Source organism: Myodes glareolus, chromosome 17 (assembly GCF_982192425.1).
Source record: "Myodes glareolus chromosome 17, mMyoGla1.1, whole genome shotgun sequence".
Taxonomy (NCBI): Eukaryota; Metazoa; Chordata; class Mammalia; order Rodentia; family Cricetidae; genus Myodes; species Myodes glareolus.
The window spans coordinates 38,270,512-38,292,122 of record NC_142042.1 but is presented as its reverse complement, the minus strand read 5'-3'; the positions used below and the strand labels follow the sequence as shown (position 1 = coordinate 38,292,122).

The 21,611-nt window shown below is 35.6% G+C and overlaps 1 protein-coding gene across 1 annotated transcript in view; it reads left to right on the top strand.

The window, feature by feature from the left end:
- The window catches only part of Dpyd (dihydropyrimidine dehydrogenase), an 801,706-nt gene that overhangs the window by 642,941 nt on the left and 137,154 nt on the right, over nucleotides 1-21,611 (top strand). Inside the window, exon 19 of the mRNA XM_087897615.1 lies at nucleotides 3,858-4,000. Coding sequence (XP_087753741.1) covers nucleotides 3,858-4,000 — 143 coding nt within the window. The remainder of the gene's footprint in view (nucleotides 1-3,857; nucleotides 4,001-21,611) is intronic.

Here is a 21,611-nt window from a genome sequence, read left to right as displayed (position 1 = left end):
TTCATAAAATTCATATTAATAAAATATATGGCATCAATAAATCATGATTTTGTTTTCTGCTGCCCAAGATGTCTGCTGAATCTTATGTACTCTGAAACAATCTAATAAAATAAAAATGACTGCTATTTTGAATATCGTGAATATACAAATTGAATTTAAATTAGGAAAAAAAATACATGTTTGAAAATATTTTGTGGGCAAGTCGATGAGTAAAAGAACATTAAGAAAGAAGTCTAAGTCATAATGTGTTCTTACGTGGATTCCAAAACATAGTACCACAGAAAATAGTGCTGTTCTATTGAAGATGGTATCTGAAGAAAACTGATATTCTTTTCAAAAGAAATATCTTTTAAGAATTATTGAAAATCTTTCAGTAATAAAATGTTTTTCTAAGACATAGTCAATCTGGAAATGTTCTGTAATATTTATCAATAATCTGTAACTCCAACACATGAACTTGCATTTAATTTATGACTACATGAAGGTTTTTGTATATTTATTTTATAGAAAGTTCAGTCTATCCCATCAATGACTCCAGGAGGCCACTTTTGTGCAATCCAGAATTCTCGGCAAATGTTGCAAAACAAAGCTCTGTTTCAGCCCTTTTTCCCCTCCCTCCTTCCCTTCCTTCCTCCCTCTCTCTCTCTTCTCTCCCTCCATCTCTGTCTTTGAGCCTTTAGTCTGTTTCAAGATGCGTAGACCTAGAATGACTTGACCTTTATTGCAGAATTCCACACAACTGAAATAGAAATGGCTTGATGTAAGTGAATTTTCCATCAGGTTCCTCTGGCCAGCCTATGTAGATGCCAACTTGATTTAAATTATGTGCTATCTATTAGTTGATTTAGGTAGATAGGAATTCAATTTCTTGACTGAAACCTCATCACTTTTCACAAGGATGGAACCTGTCTTCACATCTCTCAGGCTATCAAACTAACTTTGTCTTTCCTGCTTTTTGTTCTAAAAGAAATAACCATCATAATGGCAATATTTTAGAAGTCACCATCTCAGCAGTTGGGGTTCTGGAAGTTTCTGTCCATTATAATTGACAAACATGCAGTTCTGTTTAATACAGATACTTGTACATTGTTCACATTGAGTTTTAGTTTTGACTGGAATCTATCATCTCTTTACTTTTCCCATGTTGAAACTAGAGAAATTTTCTTATATATACCTCTAATGTTATTTCTTATAATGTCCTAGTGGGTAAAATCTATTTTATAGAAATTATTTTCCATAAAAATACTGAGAACAGGTAGGTTATATGTCCCACTGAAACAATTATTTTTAGTAAAATGGAGTTTATAATAATATAAATAAAAGCTGACTTAATTCTTGCCCAACAACAGGAAGATCTATATCTTCACCTTTGGTTCACATTTTCACAGAGAACATAATTCCTCTTAATTAAAAAAAACAGGAAAAGATATCTTTATTAGTTTGAAAGGTTTCCATGGTCATTATGCACATTAGAAAAGTTTTAGAAACGGAAGAAAAACATGAAGTAGAAAATGTTGTATTGACCTAATTGAACGTCTTCAAATGCCAATGAGAATTTGCTGGCATTTTTAACACCCATGTAATAATGTTGCCCTTTAAATGTAACTGGTTAAATTTTCAAAGCTGTGTCCTGGGAGTTTGCCATTTGATGTCCATTAGTATCAATTGGAATATGCTGACAAACCCCTGTATACCACTTTGAAATTTTACCCCTTAGAGTTAATGATAATCTTCTAACCATGAAGTGAGAAATAAATTATTTATCTGCTTAGTTCAAGTTTCCTATAGTCTCTTGGGTATACTAAATAAGGGAAGGAAAAGAATCCCAATATTTCTTTATTAATTCAAAGTAATACATATATCAAGAACCCATTGCCTCAGTATTATTGAACAGTCTGTAATGCAGTTAGCTCTGTCTATCTGAATATTTATATTACAGATTTTCTTTTAACTATATGCATTGTTAAATTTCTTTTTATTATACCTACAGCATATAGTACTAAATACAATAGTTTACCTGTTATATTTTTCTATTTTGGTTAAAATATTAAGACAAAAAGGAATCATTGGCATAGAAGGAAAATCCAATGTCTAGTTTCTCTTTTGTTTAACATAATACAGTGTGTTCTAAAAACCTGTTGTGGAATTCTGAAGTGTCAGGTTTGAACAATCTCTAGGAAGCTTTTAGGTAACAGAAACACAAGTAGGAATTTCCATACACATCTTAACGATAACAAGGAAGCATCCCTTATGCATAAATTTAGTTTAATAGGAAATTGATAGGAACACCCTAAGCAGAAAACCACTTCTTTGTAAAAGAATGTATCTGAAAGACAAGTTTTCAGTTTACAACAAAATTGAAAAAAAGATATAAAGATTCTTCATGTCCCAGCACCCACCACATTTGTCCTCAGGACCCTTCACCTGAGTGCTATAACTACTGAAATTGGGAATCTTACATCAGGGTGGCATTATTGCTCAGGACCCAAAGTTTATACTAGAGGTCACCCTCGGGCTTTATGGTCTATGGATTAATATGTAACAACACGCACCTTCTATTAAAGTATCTGTCATGAGTTTCACTCTCCTAAGATTCTTCTAGTTTTGCCTTCTCCTCCTTCCTACCCCGACCCCCCTCTCTCCAAACACTGACCTTTTCACTGTCTCCATGGATTTGTTTTTTCCTACCTACTGTTGTCATCACCGTATAGTGTGTTCAGACCAAAAGTCACCTGTTGCAAGGAACATTCTGTGAACTTCCTGGAAGTAATAGCCACCCCCCCCCAAGAAGTTCATATTGCCCAGATTGATGGCTCGGCTTGAGTTGGTAAATACAATAATAGGACCCTGAGCCAGGTATGTGTTTATGTTGTTTAGTGGACTCTGGTTTCCGACAAAATCCAATCATTTCATAATTAGAAATACCTTTAATTCAGAAAATGCTTTGAATGCGTCATTAACTTGAGAGATCACCAAGAATATCAGATTATATTCCTTTACATTGAATAATTATATAATTATAATTATATTATTATTATATAATTATAATTATATTCAATTACAAAAATACAAATTCTCTCTAATATGTAAATGAGACTAAAAAAGTAGCTTTAGTTCAATATATTCATGTTTAAAAATCATTGCAGCATGTTCTGTCTGTTATACAGTTTTGAGATTTGTTAGGGCTGGGACTAATATACTGGCAATGCTTGACTAATTAAGATATGTATATATGTGTGTACATATATCCATATATGTGGATACATGTGTATGAAATGTGTATTCTAATTATAGGTGTCAAGTTAATTCTCTTTAACTTAATTTGAATTTTCTAGCAAGGAAAATTATACCAGGCTTACGGAGAACCTTCAAACTGTGCAAATATATATATATATATATGCAAAGCAATATAGAATCTGTATGTTCTTCAGAGGTTTGGATTTTTAGCCTCTGCATTCACACCAACTTTCTTAACTTGTGCAGAAATGTATGACTATTCATAGAGTTGTATGTGATTGTTCTCTTTTTCAAAGCTTTCCGATCCCTGACTTTTTATTAAACAGATGTTTGACTACCCCAAGTAATCTTACTTTCACATTACTGTGTACCAAGCCATAATTTGTATGTATTTTATATAAGAGTTCTAGGCTTGTCATATCTACCTTGTAATTTGTCTGGATTTGATAATAGCATCAACATCCTTAAATCCACAATCACTGAAAACATAAAACACTTTGAAACTGATAAAGAAATAGGAAATTTGTCTAGTAAAATGCTGACTTTGCTTGGCAGTAAATAGATGGCAATATGTACCCATGTCAGAAAGTCTGACCATCAAGCTTCCTTATCTTCTGCAGGAACTGCCATCAGACCTATTGCTTTGCGAGCTGTGACCGCCATCGCCCGTGCTTTGCCTGGGTTTCCTATTTTGGCCACAGGTGGAATTGACTCAGCTGAAAGTGGGCTTCAGTTTCTTCACAGTGGTGCTTCAGTTCTCCAGGTAGGGTTTATGTTTTTTTCTTTTTCAATCCCCAGTACGACGCAGATAATATGGCAGATATGTGTGCTTTGGAAACCTCCAAAGGAAGAGGTAGCGAACAAACTAAATGGTGACATCCATTTTTTCTTTTATTTGTTTTTGTTCTTTTCTTAATTCTTTCCTTCCATTCTTTCTTCCTTTCTTTATTTGAGAGTCTCCAAAAAAGCTGTACTTTATTTCCTGTCCTACTAAACCAGGGAATACTTTTTCTAGTATATTATTAGTCCACCTCTCGGTCCTAAAATAAATGTACCAAGTACCAGATGTATATTATATGCTATCAGATGAGAAACAATTGCAATGTAAAAATCTACATAAAGTGAGATATCTATGGAGAAATAATGAAACAGAAAATGCAGCCAATCCAGTCTGATGAGAGTGCCTGGAGGAATTACTGCATTCATCTCCTAACTTCTTGATACACAGAGAAGCTGCTGACTTTATAACTTTCATGCTACAAAATACAAATCTGAGGAAATGTCTTCCAGTTCCTTTACAAACGGATTTCTAACAGCACCCACATAGACAATACAAAATTTGTATTATCATTTCATCTTAGATTTTATTATTTTCTGAGACTGGTCTTGAATTCACAATCCTCAAGACATTTACTTTTAAAGTTAGGACATTGTGATTACCCCATCCCAACCAAGGGACCCTGCAAGCTACAAATCCCACCCTGCCACCCCCAAACTTGCCTATCCATCCCCTCCCTTTCCCCCCTGCAAACTCAGTAGAACTATGAAGCACAGCCTGCTGCCATACCAAGAGGACTAAGAGGTGAGTGACCAGCCACTCAACAGGACACCTCATTCTCTAGGCCTTCCATACTGTGGCAAAACCTTGGCCCCTCCCCCATCTGCCTCAGCATCTGTATATAGCCAACAGGTGAATTTCTTGCAGGTAGGCTGTTCCAAAAGCCCTGAGACACAGATAGTGACTGCACAGAGCAGACAAAGAACAGATCCCAAGACACAGACAGCCACTGCAAGGATTGGACCAAGAGGCAAAGACACTGCCGGCATCAATTGAAGGAAGAGATGGGTAGGCACCAATGCAAGAATTCATCCAACAACCTAAAAAGCAACATGGTATCACTAGAACCTATTGGTCATACAATAGGAAGAAGAAGAAGGAGAAGAAGAAGAAGAAGAAGAAGAAGAAGAAGAAGAAGAAGAAGAAGAAGAAGAGAAGAAAACAATTTTAAATATAAGTTTATGAAGTTGATGGAGACCTTTAAAGAGGAAATGAAAAACTTCCTTAAAGAAATGGAGGAAAAGACGAACAAAAAAAATGGAAGAAATTAATAAATCTCTCAAAGAAACCTGAGAAAACCAAGAAAAAAACAATTAAACAGGTGATGCAAACAGTTCAAGACTTCAAGTCTGAAATGGAGGCAATAAAGAAAACACAAAACAGAGGGAATTCTGTATATGGAAAATCTGGGTAAATGAATGGTAACTACAGAAGCACGCATAACCAACATAATGCAAGAGATGGAAGACAGAATCTCAAGGGTTGAAGATACTTTAGAAAAAAATGGGTTCATTGGTCAAAGGAAACATTAAATCCAAGAAATTCTTAACATGAAACATCCAGGAAATCTGGATCACCAGACCTAAGAATAATAGGAGTAGAAGAAGGAGAAGAACTCCAGCTCAAAAGCACAGAAAATATATTCAACAAAAGCACAGAATAAATTTTTTCCAACCTTAAAAAGGATATTCTAATGAAGGTAAAAGAAGCTTACAGAACACCAAATAGACTTGATTTAAAAAAAATCCCTCACCATTTAATAATCAAAACACAAAACATACAGAATAAAGAAAGAATATCAAGAGCTGCAAAGTAACATATAAAGGTAAATCTAGCAGAACCACACCCAAATTCTAAATGGAAACCATAAAAACCAGAAGGTCCTGGGCAGTTGTGCTGCAGACACTAAGAGACCACAGATACAACCTGAGACTACTATACCCAGTAAAGATTTCAATCACCATCGATGGAGAAAACAAATATTCTATTACAAAACCAGATTTATAGGACACCTATTCACAAATCCAGTTCTACAGAAAGTACTGAAAGGAAAACCCCAACCCAAGGACTCTAACTGTACCCAAAAAAACAGAGGCAACCAATAACCTCACACTAATAAAACCAAAAGAAGGGAAACACACACACTACCACTGAAAAATAACAGGAATTAACAATCATTGGTCATTAATATCTCTAATATCAATGGAATCAATTCACCTATAAAAAGACACAGGCTAAGAGAATGGATACAAATGCAGGATCCAGCTTTCTGTTGTTTTCAAGAAGCACACCTCAACCTCAGAGACAGACATTACCTCAGAGTAAAGGGTTAGGAAAAGGTTTTCCAATCAAATGGAACTAAGAAACAAGCTATCCTAATATCAACCAAAACATGCTTCAAGCTAAAACCAATCAAAAGTTACAGAGAACGAACATTGCCAAACTCTTTTTATGAGGCTACAAGTAACCCTGATAATCAAGGCCACACAAAGACTCAACCACGAAAGAAAATTAGAGACCAATCTCACTCATAAACATAGATGCAAAATACTCAATAAAATACTGGCAAACCAAATCCAATATAAAAAAATAGCATCCACCATGATCAAGTCAGTTTCATCTCAAAGATGTTCATTATACAAAAATCCTTCGGTATAACCCACCATATAAATAAACTGAAAAAAAAACATATGATCATCTCATTAGATGCTGAAAAAGCATTCAACAAAATTCAACACCACTTTATGATACAGGTGTTGGAGAGTTCAGGGATACAAGGAACATATCTAAACATAAAAAAAAGCAATATACAGTAAGCCAACAGCCAACATCAAATTAAATGGGAAGAAACTGAAAGTAATCCCACTAAAATCAAGAACAAAACAAGGCTATCCACTCTCTCCATATGTCTTCAACATAGTTCTTAAAGTTATGGCTAGAGGAATAAGACAGCAAAAGGAGATCAAGGGGTTCAAATTGGAAAGGAAGAAGTCAAACTTTCATTATTTGCAGATGATATGATAGTACACATAAGTGACCCCAAAAACTCTACTAGAAACTTCTATAGCTGATAAATACCTTCAGTAAAGAGGCAGAATACAAGATCAACTGAAAAAAAATCAGTAGCCCTCCAATATACAAATGATTTAGAAGCTGAGAAAGAAATCAGAGAAACATCACCCTTCACAATAGCCACAAATAACATAAAATATCTTGAGGTAACACTAACCAACGAAGTAAAATATCAGTATAACAAGAACTTTAGGTCTTTGAAGAAAGAAATTGAAGAAGATTCCAGAAAGTAAGAAGATGCCCCATGTCCTTAGATAGTAGGATCAGCATAGTAAATGGCAATCCTATCAAAAGCAATCTAGAGATTCAAGGCAATCCCAATTAAAACTCCAACACAATTTTTCACAGACCTTGAAAGAGCAATAATCAACTTTATATAGAAAAACAAAAGACTCAGGATAGTCAAAACAATCCTATACAATAAAGGAACTTCTGGAGGCATCACCATCCCTGATATCAAGTCCTATTATAGAGCCACAGTAATGAAAATAGTTTGGTATTGGCATAAAAACAGAGGTTGACCAATGGAACCAAATTTAGGTCCCGGATATTAATCCACACTCCTATGATCACTTGATTTTTGACAAAGAAGTTAAAATTATAGAACGGAAAAAGAAAATCATCTTCAACAAATGGTGCTAGCATCACTGGATGTCAACATGTAGAAGAATGACAATAGATCCATATCTATCCCCATGCACAAAACTCAAGCTCTAATGAATTAAAGACCTCAATATAAATTCAACCACACTGAAATTGATAGAAGAGAAAATGGGAAGTAGTCTTCAGCACATGGGCGCAGAAGACACTTCCTAAATATACTCCAGTAGCACAGACACTGAGAGCAACAATAGATAAACGGAACCTCCTGAAACTGAGAAGCTTCTGTAAAGCAAAGGACACAGTCAGTAAGACAAAAAGGCAGTCTACTGAATGGGAAAATATCTTCACCAACCCCACATCAGACTTAAGACTGATCTCTAAAATATATAAAGAACACAAGAAATTAGACATCAAAATTCCAAATAATCTAATTAAAAAAATGGGGTATAGAACTAAATAGAGAATTTTAAACAGAAGAATTTCAAATAGTCAAAGACACTTAAGGAAATGTTCAACATCCTTAACCATCAGAAAAATGCAAATCAAAACAACTCTGAGATACTATCTTACACCAGTCAGATGGCTAAGATCAAAGACACTAATAATAGCTTATCCTGGAGAAGTTGTGGAGAAAGGGGAATCATTGTCTTCTCTGTTCTGTAGTTATAAAACCTTTTTTTTTTCTCTGGGGTATCAGCAAAGCCAAAGTTGACAAGAAGATGCTCCTACATTTTCTACTGTGATCTGAACCTGCCAATAGACTTATAATTGGAGCCAAAATCTTCATCTTCACCTAGTCATAACAAGGAGCCATGTTACATGAGTATCTGTGAATGTCGAGGGTAAAGCCTGGGTCTCTGTCTGACAGTACAATGGCAGTATCTCTTCTTTCCCTTGCCAGAGTGGTGCCAAAGGCAACCGAGTAAAAATGAAAGTGTAAAGAAGGTTGTGTCTCCTCATATTGGACAGGGATGTAACTCAGTGGTCAAGTGCTTGCCTGGCATGTCTAAAACCTCCAGACATCATATCCAAGATCATGTGCATGTACACGCAAATTGTAGCTTAGCTTTGTAGCTCACCCTGTAATCATAGCACTTAGAAGGCCAAGGAAGAAAGACCCCAGTTAGAAGCCAAATCAGTTACATTCTGAAACTTTATCTCAAAAGAAATTACAAGGCAAAAATGAGAGAAAAGAATGTTAATGGAATACTCCAAATGTTAAGATACTTGGAAGAGAGATGTTTTGGTGATAAAATACAACTGAAAGGCATTAATGCCAAGGTGACAGGTTTATAATTATCTAAACATGATTTCAGAATAGCAAAGATAAAATTGCATTAGTAGCACTTAGAAACATGCTTGGGGGAGTAGTTGGCTAACACAAAATATACTCTATGAGTTTTGTGTGCTTTTTGCATTGGTTTGGTTTGACATTTTTTTCTAAATTAGAATTTGTGTGTTTTGATTTTCAGAGGGTTTTTTTTTCTGAAAGAACATGAAATTGAATGGATGAGGATGTGAAGAAGATCTGGAAAGATTTGGGGGAGGGGAAAGAATATGATCAAATGTTATACAAAAAAAGGGGGTTTAGTAATTCATAAAATTAAAGGAATGAGAAAAAATGGAACCTTTGGGACTTAAAGCAACCCTGTTCAATAGAGTTGCAGAACAGAACCTAACTGATGTGCTCAGTAGCACAACAGGGAGAGAGAAAGAAAAATAAGCATTGATTGAGAATATATCGATATCTGAAAAAGGGAACAAAGTCCTAGAGTTGGGAGATATCATAAGAGCTGATACAACACTGAATCATAGAGAGAGTGTCGAGGAAAGTCAAGATAGAGGATATTTTGTAAAAGTTATAAGCCTACAGATTCCAGAACTCAAGGGAACCCTGAATGGGATTTATACAAAAATCTATCAGCAAATCTGTTTTTCTTCTGAAAACTCTATAAGCAAAGAATTTTCAAAGAAGCAGTAGGCAAATGACATGAATTGTCTTTAAAAGATGCTGTGAGGACAACTGGTTTCTCACAGGAAATCCGGCAGCCTAGAAGAAAGCACCAGAATTTTTTTTTTTAAGGCTGAAAGGGAAAGAATTGTCCTCTCAGATCCAATTTCTTCAGGTTTGAAGTGGAAATGAAACTCTGTCAGCTGCAGGAAGACTAAGCAGATTAATGACCAGCAGACCTTAACTAGAGTGACTGATGAAAAAATGTAAGATGAAAATAGCTATGAAAGAGAGCAGTGATGGCAAGATGGCTCATTATGGTAGAGGCTCAGCGCAAAGCTTGGCAAGATGGCTCATTATGGTAGAGGCTTGGTGCCAAGCTTCACAACTTGAGTTCGATCCCTGAGTCCCAAATGGTGGAAGGAAGAACCAACCTCGACAATTGTCCTTGGAGGTCCTCACATATTGCGGCATATACGTGCATGCATACATACATACACATTTAGTGTAATTAAATATTTTAAGAATGCAGTTTGGAGCATCAGAGAGAAAAGAGGACCATGCAATAGAATCTTCAAAAAGAAGCCAGAAGAAATCACATATCTTGAACATGTCCGGAAATTTGGCCTCAAAATGTAAATTTTAGCCACTCCTTTTTTTTTTTTTTTGGTCTGTATCTTGCTCCTTATTTTTTTTTTTTCATCCTCATATGGCTGCCATGTCCTCTGGTCTACACTACAAAATGCCTTTTCAGCTCCTTTCTACAGAGTATGACTCACAAATTCAGGCCCCATTGGCTTAGGTTTCCTGGAGAGGAACACTGTTGGGTTCACTGTGCCTCTTCACACCAGGTCATGGTTCAGTTATTGGTCACCCATGTGTGTATTGCTGATGTGATGTAGACCTGAAGTATTTTGTATTAACTGTGCTTGAATGCTTGAGTTATTTTCTGTCTTTAGAAAAACTTATCATAAGTACAGTGACTCACAGAATAAAAAAACAAAAGAAAAAATTTTCCCCTTCAACTCTGGCAGGGAATGGACTAAACTCGGTTCACAAAGCTCTCTAGAACTTTGACTCCCAATAATTTTGTTAAAAATTGTGAAGTTCTACATATAGTGATTTACTGGCAGAAAATTATAGATTTATGTACCAATCTTAACCATTAGCTGAACTCAGACTTCCATTCAGGCAGAAAATATGTTTTTAAAAGTTTAGCTAAAATTTGAAGAAAAAGATCAGTATTTAAATATTCTTGAGATGGCCATAAAATGGACAAACTTGAATTTAAAATTGGGCAGGGTGTTTTGGTTGGGTGAAAGTTGTTCTGCCTTTCTTTTAATGTAACTGAATTCCTCTCCACTCCACTCCCTAATCCTGGGTTAATATAACCTTTCATTTTCTATATTTCTGAGCTGCTGAATATTACTAGAAAAATTCAAGCAACTCTGCCGATTGGATTTAGTCCAAGTTCACAGTGTTTAATGTCAGCTTGGCCTTCAGCGCTAGTCAGAATCTGATTTTAGTTATCTTTTGCCTTTTTTAATTCTCTGTAAGATTGTCTTTAGCGGGTTGCTCCAATCTTTTTGAGACCTTCCCCCTCTCCTTTATTGCACTCCCCTCTCTCTGATCATCTTGGCTTATTCGCTCCTACTCCCCAACTCAGTTCCCTTCTCTGCTTCTATAGGTATTGAATCTCCCTTTCTAATTATTTCTCCTTAAAAGTGAAGTATAGATTGGCAGGAAAGACGCATATTCAAGCAGTAATTTCAAATTCTATTTATGTGTTTGAAAATTAAGACACACAATTTTGGAAAAGTGTTTCCATTTCAAAACTGAAAAGCCAAATTTCTTTACGCTGCTGAGTAAATGTGACAGAATATTCTGTCCTTCTTAACCAATATGTGTCACATGGAATTGTTCATCCAGTCACATACACAATGTACCATATACACAAAAACACATTCAATGTAAATTCAAGAAACGTAAGGTCTGATTGTATAAAATCCCTAGACAGGAACAGGGGAATCTCCTGGAACAATATGGGCTGTGACTAGTCTTATAACAGTACAGGGAAAACACAGGCAGCCAAAACAAAAATAAATAAATGAAAGTAGTCAGAACACCGTTCTTCTCCATATCAAAAGAAGCAAACAATAAATGAAAATGTTGCCCATGGGTCATGAGGCATCTGGATCAGTGGATAAAATGCTTGCAGTGCAAACCTGAGGACCTCAATTTGGGTCCCTAACACCAAATTTACAAGCCTACCTCCAAGTTCACTGAGTGATGTTTTCACAAAAAAAAAATAGGTGGAAGTGAATTAATAAAACCCCTTGATGCTAATTTCCAGTGTCCATATTCACACACACACACACACACACACACACACACACACACACACACACGAACAAATACAACCACACACAGAGATATACAGAAAGAAAAGTCTGCCTTTGTGTTGGGGAAATATTAACAGGCTACATGTTTCTAAGGAGCAAATGTCCAAAATATATAAGGAGCTTCTATAACCTTATAGAAAAGTTGGAAAACCTTAAGGGAGAGAAGGAGGGATAGAAAGAGACGGGGGGAGAGGATAAGAACCTGGACTAAAATGGGCAAAAACCTGAATAGATATTTCCCCATAGATGGTGCATAGATGTTCAGCAAGTATATGAAACTGTGTCCATATAAGAAATTACCAGGGAAACTCAAATTCTCAGTAAGATATCCCTTCAAAACTATTGGTATAACTATTAATTAAAGTACAGAGATGACAAAGATAGTAAGAGTTCATGAGAATGCAAAGAAATGGAGAGGTTTATTCGCTGTTAGAGTGTCATATTGTAGAAAACAATATGGCTGTTTCTCAGTAACCTTAAAAATAGAACTTTCCTAGAATACTGTAATCTCTATATCAAAATATCCCCAAACTACAAATAAATAAAAGCATTTCCTTGTATAGATATATACATTTTGTTTGAATAACCAAAGTGACCATTAACTAATAAATAAGTAAAGAAATTGTGAGTAACCTCAGTAAAAAGCAGGTTCCATATTTTACAACACAGATCCTCTTTGGGGGTCATTAAACTAAATTTACTAAACACAAATTAAGTTGCTTCCTAGTATTCACTGTATGTCAAATCTAAAAAAAAAAATGAAAGAGATACATACATGGGGGGATATGAAAGAGAGAGTGACCAAGGTACAATGAAGGGAGCTATAGTTTCTAGAGGACAAAGTTACATTTGTGTGGGATGAAGATCCAAAATGCAGGTAAGGACTACAGTTTGTAATGCTGTATACTGAAAAAGCTCTATTAGAAAGGCTTGGGTTACTCTTTCACAGCTAAAATAACAGTCATTAATAGCAATAGAATACAAACTATTAAAAAATCTAAAAATGTAGTTAGGAAACACACTGAGGATAACAGATTATTTCTCAAGGAAAACTTTGGAGTGAAAATTACTACTATAGTGGAATTCCCTATAGTATTCTGCCCTAGAAATAAGGTTAAAAATCTATTCTGGGTTTATGTTCCTAGATAGCTACTCATACTTTGTCTGTCAACTCAACTGATTTCTAATTTGTTACAATAAATTTCAGTGTCTGAAACCTTTGGGCTATTTTTTTCATCTTATTTGATAGTCTTTCATTAGAATATGAAAATAAGATCTATAAAGAGGCTAGATAAAAATTATCACTAAGTTCCAGGTATTAAAATTTAAAAATACTCCCTGGTTAAATTATATTCTCAAATTTTTGCAATTTCTTTGGTAGGTTATATTAAGTTATGGAGCTTGCTTCAATTATCAATCAGCTGTTTGTGAACAATACAATAAATTTAATTCTTCTTTAAAAGAGTTTGGAGAGAGCATTTTAGTACATTATTGTTGACATTTCTTTGTATTTCTGTCTATCTATCTATCTACCTATCTATCTATATATATATATTCATCATCATAATAATCTATGTATGTATCTATCATCTATCTTTCTATGTCTTCTGTGTTTGTAGTAAAACTGCTAGTGTCTTTACACCCTCTCTCCACTCTCTTTCTGATGCAGTCTCTCACTGAACATATAGTTCACAGATCGCCTAGACAAACTGTCCAGCATGCTCCCATATTCCAGGGATCTCCTGTTCAACACTGGGGTCACAGAGCACCTTCTCTGATATTTTGGGAATTGACATCATTCATGTCTTCATGTTGTGCAGCAAGCATTTTACTTCCTCAGTCCTCTCCCTAGCCTGGCTTTTCTTGATTTGGTCTTGGTTGTGAGTCATGGATGATGTCTTCCTTATGAGTCCTAGATCCCCTTCCTCTGATCTAAGCCCTGATCTGTAATTTCTGCTAAACTATTGTTTCGGACTTTGTATTTCAACCTAAATTCAGTCTGTTGCTACATTAAGTGATTGGAATCTTCTTCATAAAATGCACACACTCCTCTTTTGCATACAGAGGGAGGATATGGAAACTTTGGACTTATGGAACTCATTTAAGTGATAGTGGCATTAGAGTTCAATCTTTTAAGCACCTTTCATGCAGGATATGGTGGAATCATCAGTTTACATGCATATAGTTCTGACCTGTGCCTTTAGTGAGCTGGGGTGAATGATTTTTACATTCTGTCTTTGTGTGTATGTGACTGTCACTGAAGTTAATAGAAATCCTGAAATACAGTAGAAGAAGAGAGCTGGATGACCAGTCACTGTAGAAAGGTCATCACAGGAGCGTTAGTTGTCCACTGGACTCAGATAACTCATTCAAATTTTAATAATAATCACAGTCACTGTGATGCAGCTAAGTTAAGCCAAGTCGAATGATTTATTGTGTTTAGATTATATATTACTTTATCAAAAGTACAGACGAAAGGTTTAATTGGAGCAGGACGATACCTTGTTTCTACAGAGGTAAAGACAGAGCTTTTACTTGTTCATAATATACATGGAGACTTAACCATACAGATTTTGTCTATGGGTGCCATTGGGTTATTTACTTAAAAATCATGACACACAATGTTCCAAATTTTTACTCAGTACCTCTAAAGTATTTACTCAATGATTCCATATATTTTCTTCTGTGGTCAGTTCCTTTAAGACCAGAGTGTGCCAGATGAAGAATTGTTGGCACCAAAGTCATTTGTAAATGCCATCAGAAGAATTTTATATCACTAGTGAAGATGGGGACAATTATATATTCATTAGACAATTTCCTATTGTCTAACTTTAATGAGCATTTAACTTATAATTTAAGAAATAATATGCAAGTAGATGCTTAAAAGACAGAAGCGCTATATTCTTTCAGTAATATATAAGAAAAATATGGTCTTAGCATCCCATCCAAAGAAGTTCTAATTACTGTGTCAATTATTACATTATTTTAAATGACTTTAATGGAAGGATGTTTTCAAGAGGCTGTAATTCTTAAAAAGCATCTTGATTCCAGGGCAACGAATGTTGTTTATAAGCAAAGGAAAGAAATTAAATGGAAACCCACTGGGCCTTCAAGTGAGTGCATATTCTCCACTTGACAGAAGGATTAGCATCTAGAGTCAATGGAAATTAATGGAAATTAAATCTAATATTTTTGAAAGACAGTTTTACTATAGAAAAATAATATTGTCACAAGATGACTATTTTAGATTAGAAAATAATGGTGAGTTAGCTGCAGTGCCAGTAGATAGAGTAGCATGTAATTTCGATGGCCGTTGTCTTATAAATGTCACTTAGCTGGCTTTCTTATTGACCCTGACCCCGGGGCTTTATGTTTTCTGACCCTTTTTTATATTAGATGTACAAATCACTATTTACTGCAAGTTTTATTTCTCAGTCTTCATACGTTTGACCAAAGTTCTGAACAATTATTTATTTTCTGTTCTACTCCAAAGGTTAAAAATATTTCACTGGGGTTTAGGTTCTCATATCCCTCATGACTTTTGTAAACACTGTATTTTCTAATTTTTATTTTTTTATATCCAATTTGCTCGTCACTTGAAGTGTGCTGTGACTAGCCATTAATGTATTTTAATAATTTTATCATGATTTATCTATCCAAATGTTTATGAGAAGCATAATAACTTCTTAATTGTAACAACTTTTTAATTGTAAGGGAAACAATTTGTTGAATATCACCACTAGTTTTGTACCTTAGGAATTAATTTAATACCCTATAAATAATCTTAAAGACAGTTGACAGAAAAGTTGTTTTTAGGATTGAACTAAAAAAAAAAGCAAACTATTGTCTTCTTATTGTCAGGTTAGAAATTGACTTCAGTAAAGATCTTGAAAGACCATCTTACGATTTTATTCTGAGTAGTACCAACATAAAAGGACATTCCTCTTAAAATGGCACACTCAAAAAAGAGGATGAGGACCAATTTCTCGGTGAAGCATTTAACTTTGTTCTTTCATGATTACTTGTTCATTTTGAGAACTTCATGTATAAACAACACATCCACAATTTTGCTCCTCTTCTTCCCAACTCCTCCAGTGTCTCCCCTCTCTCTCCCAAATTAGTGACCTCTTATTCTTTATTATTCTATAAATGCTACATACATGTGTGTATTTACATGCATATACAACGCACATTTATTTAATGTTGCTCACATGACCATCTGTCCAAAACTGACTACTTGAGACTGGGTAACCCACACAGGAGCTTAACTGCCTCTCCTTTCAGCAGCCTTCGACCGCCTGAAGCTCTTCACCGAGAGTTGGAATCGTGTGGAATTTTCCTCTGTCCCCATTGGCATATCAACTGGGGTTGTCATTATGCCAGTCTTGTTCAGGCAACCACTATTGAGATCTTTAGATGTGTTTTTTCTTTCACATCTAGGGGACACTACCCAATAACAAGTGTTCTAGTCCCCTGGCTCTGCTCCCTCTTCCATGCTTTCCCCTGAGACCTAGGAGTAAGATTGCATTGCAGTTGTATCCATTGGAGTTGGATATCTTATTATCTGTATCTTAACCAATTTTGGGGTCTCTAATTGGCTTTATTTGTTGGGAAAAGAGTTTCTGTGGTGAGGGATTACAGCTATACTTATCTATGGGTATAAAGACAAGTGTTTAATTCATCTAGAAATTACATTGGTTTAAGAAAATGACAGTAGCATGGTTATCCTCCAGGGTTTGGCATGGGCTGTTGGCTAGGTTTCTAGTACCATGCATGAACTTCCTCTCCTTGGGTGGCCCTTAAGTCAAAATAGAGAACTGTTGGCTTTCCTTAAGGTAAAATGCCACTTCTGCGCTGTTCTAGCTGTTTTGCTGGGCTTGTCATTCTTAATGTCTCATAGATATTACATCTGGGTACCACTACCAATTGCTGCTTTGAGTTGGCATCTTGTATAGCACCTTTTGATGCTGTGAGAGTCAATCCTTAGAAAGGAGTCTTTTCAAATCAGTTCCAGCTTGCTTATTCCAAGTTCTGAGTCTGAAGTGTGCTGCTGTGTTAGCAGCAATACAGAGTTAACCTTCAAGTGTTGAAAGGCAACCAGAGGTAAAGGCAACAGCCTATATTGTTCTCAAGGACTTGTATTTCTTTAAATAACAACTAGCGGTGAGATTTCCTATGTGTGGCGCTAGGGTTTGTTAGGCAGTGCATGGCTCTTGATGCTATTATACACCATGTGGCCTAAATACATGTATATATGCATACATAAATGTATTGTATATGTATTTTTAAGTAAACTCATAGAATAATGTTTCCCTGTGGGTTTTTTCAAACTTTTTAAAGTGTTACTTATCTCCCTTTCCTCCCTCGACCCTTTAATACCTTATATATTATTCATTTTTAATTGCTGGTTTTTATTCTTTAAGATTTTGATTCTTCTTTCTTCGAGGCCTATTAAAAGCTATCTTTACATTTGATTAGCTGTTTGTAAATATTTCTAGACTACCCCAAGGGGAAATACCTTCAAGAATGTGTGTTTATTAATACAAATCCTTTACTTATAGAGGAAACGCATTTCAAGTATGTATTATGCTAATGATAAAACATCATCATCTATATTCAATACAAAGAAAAACATTATTAAATATTCATCCCCAAACAGAGCAATACAGATTCCTCTCCTGAAGCATGGAATTTTATCATGTGCCTAATATATTTAAAAATTTCCCCAAGGTTTTAGATCAGAATAGATCTAAGTATTTCTTTTGCAACCGAGATGAAAATATGCCACAAAAATGTACTTCATAATTGGCTCCTCCTGAATGCTTACCTTCCTCCATAAGACTTTCTGATCAAGGCATTCAATTTGTACCCTGTCATTCTCTCTATATGCTGATGTAATCCCTTATTACCTTCCTTAATTACATTTTTGAATGGTCCTGAATCATTAGCTCACTGTGAAAATGGAGCCCATGGGCTGTAGCTACTTTTCTCCATGTTTACTCTTGTTATTCTAGTGTATCAGCTGTGGTCAAATTGGTGACTTCTTAGAATGCATCTTTGCATATAGAAGAAGCAATTGTTCTTTGCAATAATAACAAACTAGGCTTCTAGTCTTTTGCTGTCTTACACTCATACATACAATTCTGTTTACAGTAGGGCTCATGTTTGGTCACCATGTCTACAATGTAGTCACAACAAATGAGACCCTCTGCAATTGCCATCTGAAAAGCCTAGGTATTGTTTTTGGTGCCGTACATCATGATTTAATTTATGTGTTCTCTCCTGCCTCTTCTTCCTTTCTTTCCTGTAAGTAAACTGCTGTCTGTCTTCTAAGACCATGGCTTGTGTCAGCACTGGCAAATTCTCCTCCCTTTTCATATTAGAAAATATGAGGATCTATTTACTTAATAGACATTTTGCAGATTTGAATATATGTAAAGTTTGAAAAGTAATGCAGAAGAGGGGAGAAAGAGATACAGTTAAAATACCACCACATCACAGGCCAACTATATCTTGAAATAAAAAAACCGTATCACATACATCCAAGCTCTGACATCTGCTTTATAAGCACTGGCAATAGCTCTAGTTCATGACATAGAATTGAATTTTACGTTCTGCTTGTGTGGCCCTTTGCCATTGTCTCACACATGAATTGATGTTTTGATTTTGTTTTGCATCTTATGAAATAACAGTCTCAAAGTTCCCTTCAAGAGTGTATCACCTCTAAGAGTTTTCAAATGTTTCAGTTCATTCTGGCCTTTCAGACTCTTCACAATGTTTGTGTGTCGTTGTTATGTGTCTGGTGTGGCCACATGCATTGCAAAGAAAACAGGAGCTTCAAGTTTCGCTCCTCTTTCTTAATGTCTGGCCTCCCCATTCATTTTTAATCTGGATAAATCCTCACGCACTATTATAATTTAACCTACAAACCTTAGTTTATTCATCTATCAAACAGAAAGTTAGAGTATCCTTCTCATTTGGATGCTAGCAGGGAAAATGGATTTTTAATATGTTAAATAACGAATCCTTGTTCCCTGAATGTCTTTCTCCAGCTCCAGCCACCTGGTCCCATCAAACCTCTCATTATCCAGCAATGATTGGCATGTCAGGGAGTCTTCCGGACTCGAGGCCAGCTCTCAGTTTAGTTGTAAAATGAATATCCAACTCTGATTGTTTCTACCTCTAATTAATTATCAACTCCTAGAGAAAAAGAGAGAGAGAGGGAATACCAGACTTATGCAATTCTAGTCATGCAGCTGACATTTATTAAAGGTTTTCTTGGTGCCAATGATAATGATTTACCATGGAATTTAAAAAATCAAATAACTTGGGGGCAGGTTTTATTTTACAGTATTAATTGCGCCTCCTGCTAGAAAGAGAAATGATAGTAAAATGTGAAAAGACTTGTAAGCCTAAAAATACTGTTTAAAGACCTTCACTGGAAACCACACTAATGGCTTACATATATTTTAGAAATCAGAAAATATATAAATTTAAGTGTTCTATAAAGGAGTTAAGGGAATTGCTATCAAAATATCTCTGTGTTTTCATTGATTTCTAACCCATAGTACAAAGGCCAGGTTTATTCATATGATCTTATGACTTTAGTCTACAGTAAGCCTGGAATCAGGCTCTACATTGATATACATGCTCTTGAATGCATAGAATAATTAGAAATTGAATGTTTGATACAGTGCTAGTAAGATGGCCTGGTGAATAAAGGTACCTGTTGCTGAGCATCAAGACCTGAGATACATTCCTAAAACAACCAGAGCAGAAGGAAAGAACCAACTTGTAGTGGTACTTTGTGTTTTAACAAATAAAGTTTGCCTAAAGCTCAGACTGTAGAGGTAAGCCATCGGAGGCCAGGGAGTGGTGGCACACACCTTTAATTCCAGGACTTGGGAGACAGAAGCAGAGGGATCTCTGTTCGTTTAAGGCCACCCTGGGCTACAGAAGATTGAATCTATTGAAAAGAGAAAAAGAATTCAAGCAAAGGTGATCTCAACTCTTGGGATCCCACCCCTTTAATGCCAGCATTAGGGAGGTGGAGACAGGAGTGATAGGACTCGGTGGAGAGAGGACTAAAAGGCAGTGTGTCTGATGCAGTCAGTCTGAAGCAGTCTGAGGATGAAGTCTGAGGACAGGATCGCCCATTCGGCCTGAGCTTTGTTAGAGGTGAGAACTCTCTAGTGGCTGACCACTGTACTTCTCTGATCTCTCAGCTTGCACCCCCTAATATCAGACTCTTAGTTTTTATTATTAAGACCAACTTGAATTCCTGCTGCACCATCTGCTTCAAATTGTGCTTTGGTGCTAACATGTGTGCGGTGGCATGTGCCTACACACGTGTTAAAACAAACACGTTTTTTGACACAAAATAAGGAAATATGAATATAATTAGTAGTAATAGCCTATGAAAATATGTATAGATATTTACTGTATGAGATTTTTTCATCTTCTCCCATACCTAGTTTTTTGTTTCTAAAATAAACTATTTATACACGTATTTAAAGTTCATTCTTAGAGGGAAATCTTATCATACAAGTTTCCAAGATGACACACTTTTAAAGCAAATTTCCAAATGTTTTGCTGCAGGCTTCTCAACAAACTGAAATTTTGTATAAATGACCAAATGGATTTTCAGTGTATCAAAGTAAAATACAATCATTCAAAAGCATAGCAGTCTAGAGTTAGGAATCTATGCATCATATATGAGGATTACACATCAACTCGCAGTTCAGTAGATTTCCAAAAATACTTTTTGAGCCAGAGACATGAATTTTTATGGCTTCTAATTACAAGTTACAAATGATCTCACTCTGGGACATTAAGAAAAGAGAAATTCGTATGTGAAAGAAAATGCATTGTGAAAAAAATAAAAAGAGGAAACACACACATGAGGACAAAACCCCCCAAATCTCAAGGAAATAAAAATTACTTACTGGAGGTCCCAATTATTCCATTGTAGATCAATAGTGTGCAGTTAATGCATTACCAGGAAAGCATTAATTTGCAGTCACCACAGGTGTTCTGATCCTGTTCTGTCCATCGACAAAAAAAAGCTTCTGGTTAAAGAATCTGTCGTCATCATTTTAAATAGAGCCATGGAAAGGGAAAAAACATGAATCATTTTCAGTCATAAGTATCTAGATCACATAAAGTGGGAACCTTTGTATTTTTATTTCTAAAGAATCATGATAGCACATAATGAACCTGTGTATAAGCATGTTCTTTGTATGCAGAACAGTTGTGCTAGAAACTCTGTGGTAGAGGGTAAAATGGTGCAAAACAAAATTAAAGTGCCCTCAATCAAGTCCAAAGTGAAGCCTAACCTTCAGCAGTCTCTATAAAGGGAAATAAGTGTTTTTCTTCAGAGATATCAATTCATTTAAGAGTGTTTGAAAAGCTTCATTTTGAACACACAACTTGAATGGCCTGGGAGGTCAAAACTAATACCATTTTCCTGAGAGAGTAGGCTCTCTGCAACCTAGATACATGATCTGAT